The sequence below is a fragment of the Patiria miniata genome, unplaced genomic scaffold (assembly GCF_015706575.1).
Source record: "Patiria miniata isolate m_02_andy unplaced genomic scaffold, ASM1570657v1 HiC_scaffold_19, whole genome shotgun sequence".
NCBI classification, from domain to species: Eukaryota; Metazoa; Echinodermata; class Asteroidea; order Valvatida; family Asterinidae; genus Patiria; species Patiria miniata.
Window position 1 is genome coordinate 14,134,391 of NW_024037057.1, and position 21,007 is coordinate 14,155,397.

A 21,007-nucleotide genomic window follows, 5' to 3' on the forward strand; every position below is an offset into this window, starting at 1 on the left:
ATCGATAGTCATTTCAAGTCAGCGCAAGCCATCACTAGTCACAAGTCATCACAAGCAATCGCAAGTCATTGCAAGCCATCCCAAGACGTTTTAAGACATTGTAAGTCATAACAAGTAATTACAAGTCATCGCAAGACATAAAAATTCATCAAAAGTCATCTCAAGTCTGCATAAGTCATCGCTAGTCACAAGTCATCACAGGCCATCCCAAGTCATCACCAGTCATTTTATAAGACATTGTACATTTGTACATGTAAGTTGTAACAAGTTATAACAAGTCATTGAATGCCATAAAAATGAATCAAAAGGCATTTCAAGTCAGCGCAAGTCATCACTAGTCACAAAGTCATCACAAGCAATCGCAAGCCATTGCAAGCCATCACAAGACATTTTAAGACATTGTAAGTCATAACAAGTAATTACATGTCACCGCAAGTCATAAAAATTCATCGAAAGTCATCTCAAGTTTGCACAAGTCATTGTAGTCACAAGTCATCAAAGGCCATCACAAGTCATTACAAGTTATTACACGTTAAAACATGGTACAAGTAAGTCGTAACAAGGGTTTACAGCCTGTAGATGTTTTTGAAAGGAGAATAAATTTCTCCTTACAATACTGTTTGTTACATTTCAATCGGACATTCCGTTAACAGGTTATCAGTCATCATGTCGCCAGGGTAAGCCTTAAGGATTTTTTTTTGTATAGCAAAACTGCTATGCAAATTTTGATTTGCATAGCAGTTTACCAATTTTGCATAGCAGTTTTGTTATACTCAAATGTAGCCTCGGCTTTGCAATTACTATTTACCTGTCAGTGTCAGACTGTACAAATTACAAAGCAATACAGAAGTAACTTATGTTAAGCTGTGAACTTAATGACTCATCAGTTGTCTGTTTATTTCAGGAGCTGCATGCTTGCTGGAATAACTTTCGAGTGAAAAAACAATTTATTAACCCTAGATCCGCCTGCCAATTATTGGCAGTATTTGCCTTGATACCGGTAGTTTTCGTAGTAGCCATGTTTTCATCACTATGCTACACAGCGCACAAACGACAACACAGCTGGGATTTTGACGTTTTAGTTCCCACGAATCCCACGTGCGTATCAAGTGATTTACTTGAAGGGGTAAACCCGTTTTCCGTGTCGGCAAAATGTTTAAGATAAACCGGCAAATATCTAAAGAAAAGTGATGAGAAAGGGCTCGATTTACCCGGATGCACGCATGCACCAGTGCATGTAGATTTTAGCTTGTGCACGTAGCTTTTTTACTGAGCATGCACGACGTGCATGTAACTTTTTTAGCCACCAAAATACTCATTTCATGCATATATTTACCAGTGAGTGAGAATAATAATAAAGTTTGTTGAATACTTGACCAGATAGTGTACAAATGTGTTATTTCTTTTATAAATCCATAAATTATTCCTCGCACAGTCGCAGCAGATTCAAAGCTACGAGGTAAAATCTCGACGTACGACCTGCAACCTCCTCCAATCATGCATGTGATTTACCACGTGATACATGCTGCGGATAATTTGGAATCGCACTGACGCTCAGGGCATTCCTTACGTCCGGATCATAAGTGCGATTCCAAATTATTAGCTGCGTTTATCACGTGGTCTCGTTATTCAGACGCCGCCTGTTTACAAACTAAACACGTACAGATTTTATACAGCTGAACAAAATTGACGTTCTTTTTCTAAATCAAAACATGATGGATGTTTACCATGTCCGATAGTTGTGGAATTCAGTGGACCGAAATTTGGTGGCAAGTACACTTTGTGTCAACTTTTCATGATCAAAATGTTGTATAGCAGTTTTGCGATGCACTTTAAAAATTGCGTCGCAGTCGGCCTCGAATGTGTTGCAAATTGCGATGCGATACCGCTTATTGCGGACCCTGCATGTCGCCCCCAGGCGTGATCCCCTGCGGCGTCCCCAATCTTCTCTATCCTTTATGCAGGCAGCCAATTCTGGCCAAGTTTGGGCAAGGACCATAAGTCGACTAGTGGTTGATTTGTGACGTACCTTACGCCTGCGCATTAATAGCAAAGTGCGAATGTCTCTAGTCGAACGCTGGTCAAAATGTCATTGCAAAACGTCTGGATCCTGGCTCCCTGCTGTACGTTATGAACGCGCGCGGCTATGGTTACCAGCGAAGCAATCAACCCCAGTAGGTTGGTTCCAAATAGACAACTAGCGTAGTTAACCATTGTCGACTAGACTGAGTTCGGGCAAGCGTTAGTCGACCAATGTTAACTATAGTCCTTGCGCGAACTTGCCCTCTGTTGTGGCTGTTTAAGTTTGCATTCATTGCCATATTTCAAAATTGTAAAATATTGAGAAAATTAAACTTTTTGAGTTTTTAGCTGTGAAAATGGAAGATTCCAATTGTTTTTCTATAAAAACACAAGATTTGTATGCTATTTCTTTTAAAAAAATGTATAGTTGACATATCACAGATAACAAATATCAATAAATCTGAAAATCAAAAAAAATCACCCCCATTTTGTTTCCATTTTTTCTCCACTACAGCCTGTGCCCAGTTCTGCATATTTTTTGGAGCCATATTTCACCCTCTCCGTGTTTAGTGTTTTCCACACATTTTTCCAACAAACCGGTGAGAAAACCTGAGATGCTACTTACAAAAAGCTGGTCGCAGAGAGCCTTCATAATCCAGACTCTCTCGTAGTAGGTCAGCTCGTGGTACTGGACCCTGTCCAGCGGGAAGTGGGGACCCAGCACCTCAAAGAACCGCTCAGGCACGCCAATCTTCTCATACACCTGCACCAAACAGAATGTCACATTTTGTCAACAGATACATGTAAGAGAATGCTGGGTTGCACAATGTGACATGAAATTTTTTGCTTGTGAGTTTGGGTGGTTCTGAAGAGAAAACGGTGGAGACTCAAATCTTTTGGCAATTTCTGCTGGTCATTAGGAGACACAGTCAGAGCATGTAAAAGTATAAAATCCTTTTAACTACTGAATTGGCATGTTGAACTCCTTCACCTCCAGCAATTAACCAGTTCGCGTTGGATGACGTGTGTACATGTACACGCAAAGGTTTTGCGGTATTCAGATGACAGATAAACACGCAGGAAGCGAGGCCAGAAATAATTATCTGTCAGCGACCCGCTCGCAGCAAGCGAGGCTGGAAATATGAGTGTGCTGCCCGAGGGTGATGGCTTCAACCCGCCTGGCTTGAGGTTGAGTGAAAAGTAATCCAGCGCCTCGTTCCGTTCTTGTGAAAAAAAATCCCGGCGCAAACTGGTTAAATCACCTGAGTTCACACTTTGCACTAATGACCTCTGATTACAGTTGTACTACAAACAACGAAATGTGTCACATGACATCAACTTTAATAAAGTTACCCAACATTTTTCAAAGTGCAACATCTCAAGAACTACACATCGGATAGAGCTGAACTTGGTATGGTTATACTAACTTCCAGGTCGCATGGCAAATGCAAAATGCCAAGATGACGCAATTATGACTGTCTGTTTATAAAAATTGATTTTAAAAATTCATTTAGAGATGGCCGGTGAACGAAATGCTTGATTCAAAACTTTCTTAGAATACACTATGTCTAAACACCATACACAAACTTAAGGATATTATGGCATCATCAAAAACTCAACTTTTTGGCCATTCCAAGGTGACTCACGTTACAATCAGAAAAAAAAACTTAATTCCATTTTGCATGTGAAAACAAGGTGCCAAAATGTGTACCTAAAATCCATAATTTTAGCCCCCCAAAATGTTTTTGACTAAAAATACATTTAACCAAATGCAATCTCACTGCCACATCACTCAAATGATAGGTTTTGTTGTCCCTTTTAATTTGATACCACGTTTGAGGTTGTGATGCTTGCAGGTTTGAAGATTTTATTAATTTCTATTTTTCAGCCGTGTCCACTTTCTTCATGGAATTGCCCAGTATTACAGTATATGAAGAGTACACTAAACTGATTTGCTGTAGTAATACAAAGTGACAACAGTGTGATGTAGTCCTTCTGATTTGGAAATCACAGGCGTGTGGAAAAAGGCACACCTGGAATTTTCTAGGCGTGTGATTTTTCTAAACGTGTGATTTTCTACGCGTGTGATTCTGTGGTCCAAGGGGGACTAAACAATCTGGTATTTTTTTTTTTTTAAATTCTTCTAGGTTTACAGCAAAGACATTTTCTCTTCATAAACATACTTCTTTTTTACAAATTATGTATAACTATGCCGTAGATGTATGCCGAGGTGTGCGGTACAGAGGGATTCAGGCGTGCGATTATTCGCACTTCTCAGAAAGCTTTTAGGCGTGTGATGGCGTGGGGGTGCGATCGCACGCCTCAAATCAGGACTGTATGTGATTTTTCTTTTTTCATGAGATTCTGAGTTTCAATTTATCTTAATGTAAATTTCACAATGAATTTGCTCTTTTCTCAAATAATATATTGATGTCTAACATGTCTAGGTCAAACATTTTTAAAATGTGCCATGCCGTGTTGGGAAAACCGACACAGAAGTCTAGTTATTATTTGTGTTACTTCACACACTTTGGTAGGATCTCCCAGCTTGTTGTAGACGACATACCAGCCTCTCACCCACTCCCTGAGCCGGGCCTCCCACACTTTGTATGGCATGGGCGGCTTCTTGCCGAGCCTGTCAAGCAATCAAGAAAATGAAAGAAGAGAAAATAAAATAGTAAAGTCTGTCTCGAGCCAATATGACCCATCAGACTGGATGATGTCTTCAATTTCGTTGGCATGAAACGACTGAGAATATTTCTATCCCCTTATTAGATGGGACGTCAGTCCATTGCAGGTTACTCCCCAGCTAATGTCAGTACCCATTATACTCATGGGTGGAGGGAGGCAGGTGGGGGTGAAGTGGCTTGCCCAGGGACACAACTTCAGGCCAGCAGCTGCATTGGAACCCCTGGTCCACTGATAATGAGTCACAAACCCTACCCAGTAGGCCGCACACCCCATGAATGTTAGGGTCAATTTGAATACACATTCGACTATTCATATGATGGAGTTTTCCGTCGGGGTGATGTAAATTAAATAAGGTTTTTCCCCTTCACCGACGTATAAACACTGTATACTCAGAGTGTTACCTCCCGGGCATGCCGGGTGAAAGTTGGAAAAAATCACTTGGGTGGGACTCAAACCCACGACCTCCTGCTTTCTAGTGCAGATGTCTTACCACTCCACCACCGAGCGGTACCCGCTGCTATGTACATCAGATTCGAACCAGCCAACCGATCCCATTAGCTCGGTGGTCGAGACATCTGCACTAGAAAGCAGGAGGTCGTGGGTTCGAGTCTCACCCGAGTGACTTTTTCCAACTTTCACTCGGGAGGTAACACATTGAGTATACAGTGTTTATACGTCGATGAAGGGCAAAAAACCAATTTAATTTAATTTACATCACCCCGACGCAAAATTCCATCTTATGAATACTTAATGCGGTACCCGCTGCTATGTACATCAGATCGAACCAGCCAACCGATCCCGTTAGCTTGGTGGTTGAGTGGTAAGACATCTGCATTAGAAAGCAGGAGGTCGTGGGTTCAAGTCCCACCTGAGTGACTTTTTCCAACTTTCACTCGGGAGGTAACACACTGAGTACACAGTGTTTATACGTCGATGAAGGGCAAAAAACCTAATTTAATATACTTTCGACTCTTTTTAATACACACTCAGTTACACCAAAATTTGAGTTATTTTAGGCCATCAGCCTGAGGGTTTGGTCAGTATCAAATCAGAGCATAAATGATTATAGTGCGCATGCCAAGGTAAACCGCCCCTACAGAGGTAACAAGCATTTTGATGGACATTTTGAACAAAAAAATGGGTGATAACAACCAAAAAGCTGCCACCGCTGCGATGCTATCACATATTTTCGAGCTCTGGAGGTGCATACCTTGCCAAAAATCGCTATGACGATTATTCCCCTCATTTGATGGCCCATATTGAATATAAAGCCTCGGTCCTGACCCTGCATATATGGGCACAATTAATGGGACCCTCAACTCAATTCGGTTCGTTAGTGCGACGTCATCTCAATTCAACCATTCGTACTTCACACGGTGTAGCAAAACACGAATGGAACCGGAAGTTAATGCAACTCGAGCGTTTATCCAATGGGCGCTAGTAATCAGTGGTGCGCGCGCGTGTGTATGACGTTTTTACTAACGAACCGGATACAAAATTTGGATACAACAAACTTTAGAGGTACGGCTGAGTCTGTATTAAAGGTATAGTCCATCATTTGTAATTTGTGCATTTTGTTCTTTTGAAGCAACCAAAGTGCTCAAAATCTAAAGAAAGGTACTGAACAACTAACCTGATGAAGTTTCAGCTTAGCTTCAGCTGTACATTCCGAAAAAACAGCATTCTAGGATCTCAATTTCAAATCAAAAGTTGCTGAATCATGTTTTGAATTGGGCCCGACTTCAGCGTCCGAGACGCGTTCTCACTGAGGTGATTGCAACTACGCGATGTCGCGCACTGATCCGACGAATTATAGCAACAGCGCGTGCGTGTGCGTCGTGTCAATGCTTGTGCGCGCTTTGCCGAATAACAAAACGAACTGCTTATATGAATTTCCTACAGTGCGTTTTAAGAAGCACTGTTGGAAAGGCCTTCTTTTGTTGATTTCTTCAAAATGACAGCTTGCCAGAAAGAATAATTTCACAGGGAGTTTAGTCCCCTTACTATCTTTCAACCAAGAATGTTTTTCTACAATAATGACGCCAGTTACTTTTCGGTTAGCTGCAAATGACGGACTCTAGCTTTAACTCATTACATGCCTGACTGTAGTGTACCTTGTGCGCTGATACGGCGTACTGAGCAGCGTCGTGAAGATTCGTCGCAGAATCATGCTCTCCATGGGGATGGCGAAGGAACGCTCCAACTCAAAGAAGCTGATCTCCTCTAGCTCCAGTGAGGACTGGCAGAGACACAGGAAGTGACCAATAGCTGGAATCTGCAAGATAACAAAAACCCAATTGAATTCTAGGACGACAGAATCAGTACTGTCCCTTGTCAAATATGTATATCAAATAGGCCACAGAGATAAAACTGTTCTATGGGGGAAACAAATCGGAATATAGGCCGAACAAAAATCCGTGCCCGAAATCTGGGCCGTACCGCAGTTACACATGTAAACGTACATGTACGTACATGTTCAATACACTTCATGCCCACTTTTTAGATACCACCTCCTGTTTTATTTTAGATCCAAACAAAATTTTATGATTTTTACAGTTTCTGGTCTGCGCACGTGTCGCCGTAGCCATGCACGTCGGCAAAATTATAAAAAAAAAATTCTATGTAAGATGATACCTCAAATCTGCCAAACTACACTGGTTTGACTGGAATCCTACTGCTGCACAATTTTAACGTGTTCTTAGATGGGGTTACGATCGAGTATAAGCGTTATGTGGCCTCTCTGGGCTCCCATATAATTTGCACTAAATTTAGTCCCATATAATTTGCACTAAATTTAGACAGTGTTGCAGTTTTGTAATTGTGCGTCTGGAAGCCAGACTGAGGGAGCGATGGTCGCGTATCTGGAACCTGCAAACGCTTTTTAATTAGCACAATGTGTAAGGGAGCAGACTAATGACCAGCCTGGCAGCACATGAACGATGTCGATGTCGCTATATTTTTCTCTGATTTTTCTCTTGACTATCTACATTTCCCGAAGAATGCTCGTGTCGGTCGAGATCGTAAAGTGCGTGCAGAATTCTCAAGCCTTACGGCCTAATACCGAGGTCACCTCAAGCTCCACCCTGAAGGTATATTTTTGAGAGTTTTAAGGGGATCGAAGCGTCATCTGCAATATCAGCCGACAACTTTGTTCTGACTTCTGTGCCCCAATGAAAAAAAAAAGTAGGGGGAAAAAAATAACTAAAATGTGTCGCCACATCACATTTGGGGCAAGCTCCATACCAGAAACCGGATCCTTTTTTTTTGTTGGCCTAAAATGAAAAAGCCTGAATTACAGTTTGAGTAACGGACTCGCCAACAAAGACGTTCGCTTCTTACTTGAGAAAGTTGAGGAAAAAGTCACAAAGACAAGTGCACCATTCATGACACCATTCCAGCAAGTCCATGAAACAACCACGCAACTCTACTAAATATTTGTAAGTGGGAAAAAAAAATCGGGCACTTTCGTCTTTTTCTTCAAACAACTGCGAGTGAAATATATCACATATGCTCTCTTTGCCATCCTCAAGATAATCATCATGATTTTTTAAGCATTGCATTTTGTGCAACTAAACCTGATTTTTGCCAGGACACCTCTCAAATGTTGCATGCTGTTGAGTTCAAGATTCGCAATTAGCGGTAGCCTGCTTGCCAAATGCTAGTCAGAACAGCGGCGGACTAGTCAAACTATTCCTTAAGTAGCCAGGCTGGGGAGTCAAAAATTATTGGGAGTCAAAAATTATTGGGCTACGGCAAAGATGAAAGGGCAGGAAGAAATATATAATCAGAAAGCAAACCTGTATCAATTTGTGTCTAATTTCATTAACTGTTTAGGGTTATATTATTAGATCTGTTTTATATTAAAAACACTGACAGGATTGCCTCAGGAGACACGTTTTACATGTATGCACATCGTTGTTTATGAGACACTCTATTAAAGAAATACATGTGGGCTAGTAAAAATGCCTGCGGGCTAGTTAAGAGGCTGTTGCAGTAGCCCGGCTGGCTAGTGAAAAAAAAAGTTGAACCCTGAAGTTGCCAAGAGTGTTTAACATACACAACATTCCTGAAGGATGGTGTGGGTAAATGGAATGAAAATGACCGACATGAAAAAAATGATAAAACACCTCCCCCCCCCCAAAAAAAATGTGCGATAGTACCTCCCAGATTGACTTCATATACGTCCATTGTGTCTCCCCAATCAACTGCTTATCCCACTCCAGTAGGTCCTGCCTCTCCTTGATGATCTCGTCTCGTCGGTCAACGATCTTCTGTCGCTTCTCTTCGCGTTCCTGCTGCTCTAGCTCCTGCTTGATGTGGAAGGCCAGCGGCGCGGCCGCTTTTTGCTCCAGGGCGCGGGATGCCAGGCGGGTGCATGTGCGGCGTAGACGACCTGTAAATTTAATGGAAAACAATTCGGGCATACAGTATTTAAAATGGCTCGATGCAAAAAGAGTTGACCAGCTTACTTGGTTTAAAGGAAACATGCAGTGGAAATTCAGCTCATCTTGTTTTCAAGCACATTTCTATGTGTTGCAACACAAGATCTTAATACTTGTTTTCATTGGAAGTGACAAGAAAGTGGTAATTTTGTCAATTATTAGCAAATCCTTTCATCAATACATGTAAGAGGGCACTATTTTGCTTTTGTCACACAAGGTTCTCCTTGTCAAAAGTGCACATGAACAGTAGACAAATTAGTCCTTCAAAATTAACCACAAAAAAAAGTTTGGAAGAAATATTGGCCACTACAATTGTCCAAACAAGCTGTTTAACATGATAAACAAGTAAAAAGTGGAACTTCCTCCAGAAAACAAAACACAAAGCTAAAGAGTCACTACTGTTCTGCCTTGAATGACATCATAATTTGGTTCATGAATATGGAAATTTTCATGAGCATAAAACTAAAAATGTTGTAATTTCTCCCCTTTTACTGCTACAAAGGAGGTGGAAAGTCACAGTACATGACTAGAAAGCTATTTTCAATGAATTTAAGTCATAAAACTCCCATTTCATATTTCCTTTAAATATAGTGGCACTAAACCTGCTGTGAAATTATTTTTTCTGGGATGCTGTCATTTTGAAGAAAACATTAAAAGAAGGTAATTTCCAAAGATGTGTCAAGTGAAGCATTTTTGGAAATTACCGTTTGTAGTTAATTTGTAATTCGGCGAATCCGTGAACAGGTGCCTACAAGCGTTGACACAGCGCAATTCAAAACATTTCAGGCCCAATTCAAAACTTGACTCCGCAACTTTTGAACCGAAATGGAGACCCTAGAATATTGTTTTCTTGGAATATACAGCATTCACTGAGCTGAAACTTCATCAGGTACGTTGTAAAGCACAGTCTTTAGATCTTGATCACTTTTTATTGCTTCAAACGAAAAAAATGTACTACTGACAAATGACCTAACTTACCTTGGTAAAATGTGAATTTTTAGGACAAAGGGAATAACAATCCAATTCAAGTCTTAAGGATTAGTGATAACATACCTGATGACAGTTCCACTGTATTAGGGCATCCGTCGTTGTACTTGCCATCTGAGGTGACATACAGCGTTGTCTTCTCTTGAAGGGGCCTGAAAAACATAACAAAACAAACTAATGCCATTTATCATTTTCATCTACATGAACAGGCATGTACTTCATGCATTAGAGGCCATTATAAATGGTATACATGTATGGGACATATGTATGCGACTTGGAAATAGTTGCCTATTAAGAATTAAAAGTATTGAAGTTTTGGCATGATTATTCAAATCTTTCATTTTCAAATATGCTCGGTAACAAAGAAAATAATACTTTTTGATGGACACGTCATTGAATGTGTGTACGGAGATATGATGGTTATCATATTAACTTGTCAACTTGGGAATCTGTGACCACACATTGTTCCTGCTTTGTTGCTTGACTCAATTTTTTTGGGAGGAACAAAAAAAAAAATTCACTTTTTTTTGTAGCCCCCCCCCCCCCATATTAAAGGGAATGTACAACATTTTTTACTTTTGCTGCAATTTTCAAAAATAAATGGATTTGGTGGATTGGTATGTTATAGCGAATACTGTTAAATTGACTTGCTTCGCGTTTTGGGTTCGGAGATGCTGGAAAATCCAAGAAAACAAGCAATGTTCTTGTAGTCTGGTTCCCTAACCCCTCTTAAGATGAAACGGAGCACTTTGTAGACTTTGGGGAATTGTAAGGTCAGAGAATCAGTCTAGCTGGCTTGTACCTCTTCACAGGTGTGTAATCAATTGCAAAGAAAATGCAGAATAACTAAACAGGAAAAATTAGGAGCAGTTTTAGAAACAAGCAAGTTTTCTCCAACGCTGGTTGGCTACAAGTTTTCTTGAAAATAATCTGCAAACCAGGAGCCACGATTTTACAGGATGCTTTGGACTGTCAATCCCTAACAAAGATATTTCGTGATAATTTGATCATTTCGTATTTTGATGTTTGTATCTTCCCCTTTGAACAGATTAACCGCTGCTACTGAAGGTGCTGAATGGTCGTGCTACATCGGATGAACCTACCGTGATAGAAGAGCCAGTTTCTGCTCAAACACACACTCCAGGGTCTGTGCGTACTTGGAGATCTGATGCTTGATGCCATTGTAGCGGTAGCAGTTCTCCAGCATCTGTCGGATGTCCACGGCAAATTCAGTGATGCTCTGGTACTCCTTGTTGACAAACTTGGATTCGACTAAGGGAAGTATCAAGAATTTGACTTTTTGAATAAAAGTTTTTCTTTTATGTCACGGAGATGTAAGTTGTTTAAAACTGCGGGTCGTTTACCATTTGTTACATTACATCGATGAGGGAAACACCCAACATTCTTTGATTGACACGGACTCAATTGTTGGGGGGGGGGGGGTAGTCTATATCATGTGAGCAGATTTGCTGATTAATTATTCATGACAACCACCTCTTGACCAATCAGCGGGCTCTTTCTATATCGGGTCTTCGGTCATTCACCCGTTGTTGCGTCATAGATATGGATAATAAAAAAATCTAGGCACAGGAACAAAGGCTATATTACACAACACGCCCAAGCTTGTCTAGGTTGAATCATATATGCCTGGCCGTAACACTGCATTTGAATCGACCAATCAAACAGTTAGACCTGATTTTGGAATGAAAAGACGTCAAGATTTAGTAAAGTCGACTCCGATTGGCTGAGGCGCGGGATCGCATAAATCTACAAGCTTAGATATATCAGACGATATACACGAGACTGGACTCTGTGGATAACAGGCGATACTCAGACTGGGGGGGGGGGGGGGGGGGGGGGGGGGTGGAAAACAAAAAAATCCCCACATTTCTATTGTTAGGCTGTTTTGCCATCAGAGGGCCATGTTTTGCGTTATGCACCACCTGTCATGCCTGTATTGGCCCCAGTAAATACACTTACTCTTTCTGAGCCACATCGGATGCTTGATCTTGCTCTCGTAGTCCCACAGTGTGTCCGTGTCCACGGGGTCCAGAAACGGCCAGACAAACGACTTGCACTTGTCGCCGAAAATCTCGGTCAGGATGCGGTAGCCCTGCATCAGTTCCTCGGAGAGGTACGGGACGTAAATCATCGCGTTGCCTCGCAGCTTGGAGGAGCTCTTCTGACTTGAGGAGGCTGACCTGGAGGAGCTAGCTGTGTCGGTTGCAGTGGGCCTGAGAGTAAGGATTGAGAATCCCCATTAAAGGGAAAATACAACATTTGCAAACATCAAAAAATAAAACTACCAAATCATTTTGAAATACCTTGCTGGACTGTTAGTGAATGACAGTGTAAAGCATCCTGTAAAATCATGGCACCTGGTATACTGTCATTTTCAAGAAAAGTGGTATTTTGTATCAATTTCCAACGCTGATCGGCCGATCAGCGTTGGAAAAAAACTGGCTTTTTTTCCAAATACTGGCCCCAATTGACCATCGCACTTGTTTGCAATCGATTACAAACCTATGAACGGGTACGAGCCAGCTAGACTGGTTCCCTGACCTTACAATTCCCCAATGTATGTAAACTGCTATGTTTCTTCTTATATGGAGTCAAGGAACCAGACTACAGGAAAATGATTGTTTTTCTTGGTCATGTTGGTTTTTATAGCATTTTCGAACCCAAAACCTCAAAAAAGTCAGTGTAACTATATTTGCTATATATTTCCAACCCCCCAGTTCCATCCATTTCTGAAAATTACAGCAAAAGCAAATGATGTATATTCCCTTAAGTGAGGTAAACATTTAATGAAACCACTACAGTGGAACGCCGCTATAACGAACATCGCGGGATCCACAGAAAAGGTTCGTAATAGTGATCGTTCGGTACCGCGATTTTAAGCTGCCAGTGCTCCAGTTCTCACTTTTCAATAAATGGCGCCCTTCATAACTTCACCCTGCACGCCCTGGTAGTTACTGAAAGACAACTTCGAACATGACTATTGAATTATGTTATTACACAGTTTTGAGCTTACTACCTATATCGATGGGTGGCTTTCCCTTCTATGCCTTGGGGAAATATTAGCCACTTCTTGCTCTCCTATTGACAGTTTTCAACAACAATGTTCAGTTGGTTTTGTACACAAAAATCGGGAGCCAAGGACAATGTTCGGTACAGCCGAATGTTCGGTATAGCGGTGTTCGGTTAAGCGAGGTTCCACTCTATTTCAAGGCATATACATTATAGGATCATTTGCATTTATCCCCAAAGAAACCTACCAACTATCATCAAAAAAGCTTACTTGGATTAAAGATTGTAACTGGACTGGTACTAAACACCCCGTGAAATTATTCCGTCTGGCTTGCTGTCATTTAGAAGAAATCAAGAAAAGTAGGCGATTTCCAACGATCAGTCAATTGACTGAATTTGTTTGGAATAAAGAGTTCTATTGACGAAATCATGTGTTGTGATCAAAAGGTTGTGCATGGTTCTTCACTTTTTTTTATCGATTGAAAATTTAAAATTAAGTTGATTTTTTTTTCTTCTAACCCTAACCCTAAGTCCAGTCTCAATTCTGAAAAATCCTGTTATTTCTTCATTGGATGGGTGACCACTGCCTCAATCTTGCAAAAGCCTCCAACAATCACTGTTAATACACTGAGGCAGCGCTGATGATATATCCAGAAGCAGTGCGGAGGATTTCAAGTGCTATCTCAGCCTTAATTTATGCACGGCAAAGCACAAACAACATATGCGATGCGATCAAGCTACATGTAAATGAGACGTTTGTCGGGAACTTTCATTTGGAGATTCAGGCCAAAATAGGGCCACTTCATCACATCACTTCATCGCATCTCTTGGTGTTCCGACTTCCATAATTTATGAACTAAAGAGGGTACCACCGTGCGGTTTTCACAGATGCTGAGATTGTGCTCTTTTCAAATCTGTAAAAATCACGTCACATATGGTACAGCCTAGACCTTGTTCAAAATGCATCCTCCAAAATCAACAGAATCAACGTGCCATACAGCCTCAAATCCTTCAAAATCCTCCACCTGGGCAAAGAGAACTTTGGAGCATCCACATGAGCAAAGAGGATTTTGGAGGATTTGGGAAGGTCAGGATTGCGATTTGAAGGTTTGCATGGTGGAAAGATACTAAGACAAGATAAGTTTGCGGTAGCACCATGTGAATAAATCTCTTTTGTGAGTATGTGTGGTTCTGAAAAGAACCGGAGGGACTCAAGAAAAGTCCCTCCGGTTCTTTTCAGAACCACACGGAAGAGTCCCTCCGGTTCTTTTCAGAACCACACATACTCACAAAAGAGATTTATTCACATGGTGCTAACTTACATTTTTGTATCTTATCTAAGGTCAGGATTACACTTTAAATGTGCAATAGTCATGTCAATACCTTTGGGAATCACTTGAAGATGTCAAAGGGTCCCGACGACTTGTTGCACGGCTGTTATTGGTCGTTTCTGATTGCTCTGATTTGGTCTCGCCAAATGCACTGTTTGGGGACATTGACAGCAATGAAGAGCGAGTAACTTCGTTTTTAGATTCATTCACTATTTCCTCATATTCTTCTACAAGTACGTCCATTCCTGTTTCTCCTGTTGCTTCCACACTTTCTATACATCGGTTGGAACTGGATTCTGGTGCTGTTAGTGAACTTGTAGTTGGCGTCGTATTATTGCAGGGCTGTTCCTTTGGTTTTATGCTGGCGTCAACTACGCGATCTTGTTCACTGTTACTGTCTATTGCACTGTGCGGAGTGTTCAGCTGGAATGGTTTCGTGTCGGATTCGTTTTCTGCGCATGTTTGGATTAGGTTTGACTTTTGAAAGCGAACATCTACCGGACATGGTTCTGTTGGTGGATTGTCCAAAGGAGCACTTTGTTGATTTTCCGGAGAGTTTGATGTCGTTGCTTTGAAAGAGGTGGCTTCCATGACCACAATTTCATTTCTTATTTGGTTTTTGTCATCCACAGATTTTTCTGCAGTTCTCTGCAAAGTTAGATGACTATCTGGATTCGAGTCAAAAAAATCCGGAGGCATGGGTTTAGAAACTGAGTCTGCAATTTTCTGTGGGATCACTTCGTCCTTGCTCTGATTGGACAGTTTTGGTAGCAGTAGGCGATCCTCTCTGTTCCCTGCTCCAATTGGTGGATTCTCCACATCGCACTTTATCTGTGGAGCTCTCTCGTCCAATGCGAGAGTCTCTTGGATGAGTTGCGACGGGATCAACGACTCATCATCCAGGGAGCCGTTCAGGAGGGCTTTCTTCCTGGGAATTCCGGACCCATCACGGATTCCCGGCTCCATGCCTGGATTCATTGGATCACAGCAGACCACCTCCAGTTGACATGGCAACTCAAGGCATCAAACATGGATTTCAAACAGAATGCCGTGCATCAAACTGAAAGCCAAAAAAACAAACAAAAACAATCAGTGTATAATACTAACAGTGACCACCTTACATTGTTTGACCTGTATGCAGTTCATATGGAATAATGTAAGATACAAAAACTGTTACTACCTTTCAGCCTTGAACCTTTGGTTTTCTTTTTTTACTGTTATAGGTAATTTCAGATTTAAAGGGAATATACAACATTTGCAAACATCAACAAATAAAACTACCAAGTTTTTACGAAATACCTCACTAGGATGTTGGTTAATGACAGTCTAAAGCATCCTGTAAAATTATGGCACTTGGTGTGAAGTCATTGTCAAGAAAATGGTATTTTTGCACAAATTTCCAACGGTGGTCGGCCGACCACCGTTGGAAAAACCTAACTATTTTTCAACTACTGCTCCAAATTTACCATTTTGTTCAGTCAAAATTGTGTTTGCTATTGGTTACATGTTCATGAACGGGTGCAGGCCAGCTACCGTAGACTGGTTCCCTGACCTAACAATTTTCTGGCATCTATAAATTGATCCATTTCATCTTTAGTGGAGTCAGGGAACCAGACTACTTGAACATTTTTGTTTTTCTTGGTTTTTCTAGCATTTTCGAACACAAAACTTCAAACATGTCAGTGAAACAATATTTGATCATTATACTAAGTTTACTAACCCCTCAAATAGTTCATTTTTAAAAATAACAGCAAAAGCCAATAATGTACATTCCCTTTACACGTAAGTCTGAATCAACAACTACATGTGCAGTTGTCTGATTGGAAAGATTCCCATATCTGGCCATCACTAATTATCTGCCATCAGAAAGTGATCTCCTAAAAAGTCAAATTTAGCTGGGACAATATTGAAGTATTTCCTGAGAAAACACTTACAAATTGTTAGACCAGTCTCATACAGTTTGTGCACAGGGCGAAAAGTGATGGCCAGATATGGGAATCTTTCCGTCTGTTTTTCCATATCAAATTTTGGATACATGATACAGCACACACCACTGGCCACAATATATGCACTTTCACGGTGATATGCGGGGCACTACACACATTGTTGTGTAAGCAGCGTCAGTCGAACACTTTTGCGCTTCTTGCGTTCATTCCAAAATGAGACCATGTCTAGTCTAGCAACGCATGCTCTTTTTGGCATGCAAACAAGATAGCGCATGCTACCGAGAAAGTGCAAATTGAAATACTCGTACATGCTTTAGTTGGGCTGCTCGGGAAAACCATTAGCATTTTTGAAGAATGGCTCACATTCAATTCATCTGAATTAAATGAATCATTTTCTTTTTTCTTGAAAAACATTGTTTCTATGACCATGAATTATGACTACCACCTTTGTTTACCTTTTTGTATTTCAAAGCTGTAAAAAAAAATGTAAAGTTTGATAATTATCTGAGTTTAATACATTATACATTCACATACAATCACTGACGGAAAGATTCCCATATCTGGCCATCACAAGTGTTTTCTTAGAAGTAAAAACTTCAATGTTTTTCCCGCTAAATTGACTTTTCAAAACATATTAATCATGTTTTGATGGCTGATACATTGTAGGTCACTAAACTAAAGGGAAAAATGAAAATGGGCATGGGAATCTTTCCTCACTGACAATCATAACTACAATACGTACTCTACGCATAAAACATGTACTATACCGCACCACATCCAAACTTATGGACGTACCGCTGTAGACATGGTAGAAGTAGAATTAAACTGCATGTACAAACAAGTACTGTACGGCGTACCGAGTACACTACTTCGTTAAAATTATGCGCGTCATCGGTATATTTAACTGCGTGCAGAAATTCCTTTCTTAAAAGATGCAATAGGCCTTTATGACTGTCTGTTCATTTCAATACATTAACGCAGTGGCTATCGTTATGGCAGCCGTAACGCATTTCCCATTTTCTATCGTTACGGTAGAAGTAGTAGTGTAACTTTTATAAAAACATGAGAAGAAAATATTATAAAATTAGAAGGAAAAAAGTGAATTTGAATGTTATGAAATTCGGACTTAACTTCCCTTTTAAAAAAAATCCTCCAAAGCCTCAGGTTTGAAAGGGAAAAAAATTTGAGTGCAAAACTGATTTCGAACCCGCAACCTCGCGGTGCAAAATCCTACCCTATCATGTCTATCGACTGAGCTGTCGCACTGCTCGCTAAAACGTGGGGAAACAAATAATTAAATACCTGCACGCGTATCAAAAAAGTATCATAGAGGGCGCTAAACAACGGCTGCCGTAATGATAGCCACTTCGAAAAATTAAACTTTATCAAAGTTTTTAAATTAAGTTTCAAATCGAATCAAACTTTAAAAACTTGTCTTGCAGTTTGCATTGGTCATGCTGGTCTTTTACAAGTCAAGTGAAAAATGTTAAATCAAGTGCATTTATTTTCAGTTTTAGCAAGCAATTCTTCCTTTCTGTAATCTCGCACACAAGTCAGACCATTCTACAATCACAATTCCATCCAAACTTCGCCGCATGAACCCTGTGTTTACAGTAAGGAATGGACAACACCGCAGGACGCTCTCAACTTCGTACATTTCCCCATCCATTCACTTGACAAAGACGCGTTTTTTTAACCGAACGAACCACCCGCGTTATTTCCCCACCCAGTTCATCGCCAAAACAACCTTTTTACCTCTCAATCCGTCGATCAGGAGATCGGAAAACAATTGCCCCGTGTCCCAAGAGGTTCTTGAAGGATTTTGTGCCTGCCTATGCGGTAAAGTGTAGTAAATTCGCCGGCAACTTCGGCAAAGTTTCATTCAGTTTTCTCCACCATGAAATCGACGTTTATTCCCAGACTACACTGCGCGTGCGACCCAGAGTGCATCTGGATCATGACGTCAGACTTATTTCCATATCGCTGGTATTTACCAAATGTCGGCTTCGTTCCTCCATGCGGCTCCATCCCCAGCCAAAAATTTCTCAAGAATCCAACAAAAATACACATACCCTTGAGCCTTGTGTGCCTAAATTTGGTGTATCGTTTTTAGAAGTGGACTATACATGCTGTATTGGATTCTGTTTGGTAAATGGACTGAAATAACGAAGCCGGAGGCTGAACGCAAGGAGACGCAACCACGAATTCGTAAATGTCTATGAAAAAAATGTATGTACAGCGCCCTCATTTAACTAATTTTGGGAGGGGCGGGGCCTCGGTAAGCAGAAGGGGGTGATTAGGGTCAGTGGGACTCGTAGTAAAAAGTGTAGTGAGGTGGACAGTTTTTTTTTTAGGGGGCGGTAATTTTCTTATTTCTGGAGCAGATCTAGGTTTCAGGAAACATACTTAAGCCATGAAAGGCAACAACGGCGCACCTGATCAACCGTGTACTCCCGAACTCTCGATAACGGAGCCATCTGCCCACACATACCGGTGTCATATGAAAATCGGACTCGTATGAAAATCGGACTCTTTTCCCCTTTTATTGGTTAAACCCTCCCACGTGACCGGTCTCTCTCCTAATCTATGCATGAACATGCGCAATACCACCAATGAGTCCGTATATTTCATAAAACCTAAACTCATGCTACACCTGGTCCGGGCAGCGCGCGTCCGCCAGGGCATAGGTCTCCCACAATCGGGGCACCTTAAAGGAATTGTTAATGATACGTAAATCATTTGTCAGTGGGGAACAAAACCTGATGCTACATAAAGATCATTAATATTTTAGTTTTGTTTCATTTTAAAATACTGTTATTATAGGTTTCCCGGCTATATTTTAAAACGTTAATTATTCGAATTCACTGTTTCTAATATTCAAATTCGTCCATATTAAATAGCGATTAGGTGCTCTTAATTTGTTTAATTTCGTCTTTCAAATTCAGTTCAAGCAAATTCAGACAAGCGACACGGTTTTCGTCCCAGAGAAGTTCGTTTCGTCTATGCCAAACCTAAACCAAATTCTTTTATAATTGATTGATATACGGACGAATCCGATCTTTGAACGCACCATTCGGCAACAGCTTGGACGAGTTCGATCTGTAATGACGAATATTCTTAACCCGGTGACTAAAGGGAATTTTAAATGGTAAATCACTAAATTGGTTTTCTTAAAAGCGTGTGAAATTTTTCGAGGACAAAATTGAATGATAGAGTTGGGAGAAATTAAACTTGTAAAATAATATCGGCTAGGCAAGCAACAATAGCGCGTTCTCATCCTAAATTCTAGAAAGTAAAATGCACAGATTAAGGAAACGTAAAGACCATAAATAACTGGGTATAGGAGAGTATTACAAAAATGATGATTGGCGCGTCATCTTTCATTTTCTTTTCATTTTTTGATGGGTTGACCATTAACTTTTCGAGCTCACCCAAAGAAGACGACCGCTTCTTTTCCCGAAGCGAAAATGTAGCCATCGTAAAAAACGATCCCTCCACAACCGTGGCAAAATAGCGCCACTTTCGAGCTCAATTTCATCCTGAATGTTCAGAATTGGAAGCCCCCAATCCGGGCGAAAGGTCCATTGCCATATCTAGGCCCTATTCAATTCCCTAATTTTATGACTCTCTAATATAGAACATTTTGAGGGCCGGTAAAAAACTTGTATCCATGAGCTTGGCGGATGGGTTTTGGCCAACCTCGTCCCCAGTGCTTACTTTATTTCCAACCGCGTTTCCAATAGTAAACCCTGGATAGGAAACTTTCTTCCAGTATCCTGATTGGATACCGCAATTGACCAGTAATGGATTTTTATCGTGTACTTGGTGCTATTATTCACAACGTGCAGTACGTGTTTTCGCGATCATTCGTCCACGCCTTCTCGAAAATACTAATTTCCTTTCCAATTTGCTCATATTAATATGAAATATGATACTGCATGTTGTTTCGATAAGATCGTAACAGTTTGATTTCAAAAATCGTGTTTTCGTAACTCACGCCGTGTTCGCGCTGCTACGAATTGACTCTGTTTTTACCCCAGACACCGCATACAAAAACAAACGCTAATGTAAAGCATATCCAAGGCACCACACTATTCTCATTTGCATACGTGTGCAAAAATCTTGCACATGCAAATGATCCAATACCAGGGTGAGAGAGCAGGTAGTGATGGGCGCGTACTGTTCGACACCCTGGGGACGAGGTTGAGGTCACGGTAGCAGACCAGTAAACAAACTGCCATCGACCCCAATGATAAATGCCCCAAAAGAAGACGACCGCTTTTTTTTTCCAAAAGCGAAAAAGTAATGCATCACGGGATGAATTGAACATTCTTTTTTCTTATGTTATAATTTAAATTCGCATATTCTGCTTTCACTTTAATGTTAATAATAATAATACCTGAGTCTTACATAGCGCACGTATCTGCCAACAATTAGGTACTCAAGGCGTAGGTAACTATGTCTATATTTAAAGACAGGTAAGTGGACTTTTATGAGAAATATGAGACCCATTATGTAGCACCTTAATAAGGGTTTACAATGTAATGCTGGGTTTTTT

The 21,007-nt window shown here is 40.8% G+C and overlaps 1 protein-coding gene across 3 annotated transcripts in view; it reads right to left on the reverse strand.

The window, feature by feature from the left end:
* LOC119725873 overlaps window positions 1-21,007 on the reverse strand; it is a 36,614-nt gene that overhangs the window by 14,921 nt on the left and 686 nt on the right. Inside the window, exons 1-9 of one of the 3 annotated variants that reach the window (XM_038197469.1) lie at window positions 18,205-18,399; window positions 14,556-15,544; window positions 12,123-12,376; window positions 11,246-11,414; window positions 10,209-10,294; window positions 8,874-9,106; window positions 6,828-6,988; window positions 4,552-4,657; window positions 2,648-2,785 (exon numbers count right to left, since the gene is read on the reverse strand). In XM_038197469.1, the coding sequence (XP_038053397.1) occupies window positions 2,648-2,785; window positions 4,552-4,657; window positions 6,828-6,988; window positions 8,874-9,106; window positions 10,209-10,294; window positions 11,246-11,414; window positions 12,123-12,376; window positions 14,556-15,481 (2,073 nt within the window). In that variant the 5' untranslated portion in view covers window positions 15,482-15,544; window positions 18,205-18,399. Of the gene's footprint in view, window positions 1-2,647; window positions 2,786-4,551; window positions 4,658-6,827; window positions 6,989-8,873; window positions 9,107-10,208; window positions 10,295-11,245; window positions 11,415-12,122; window positions 12,377-14,555; window positions 15,564-18,204; window positions 18,400-21,007 lie in introns of those variants that run through there. The other 2 variants (XM_038197467.1, XM_038197468.1) reach the window with 2 other exon arrangements.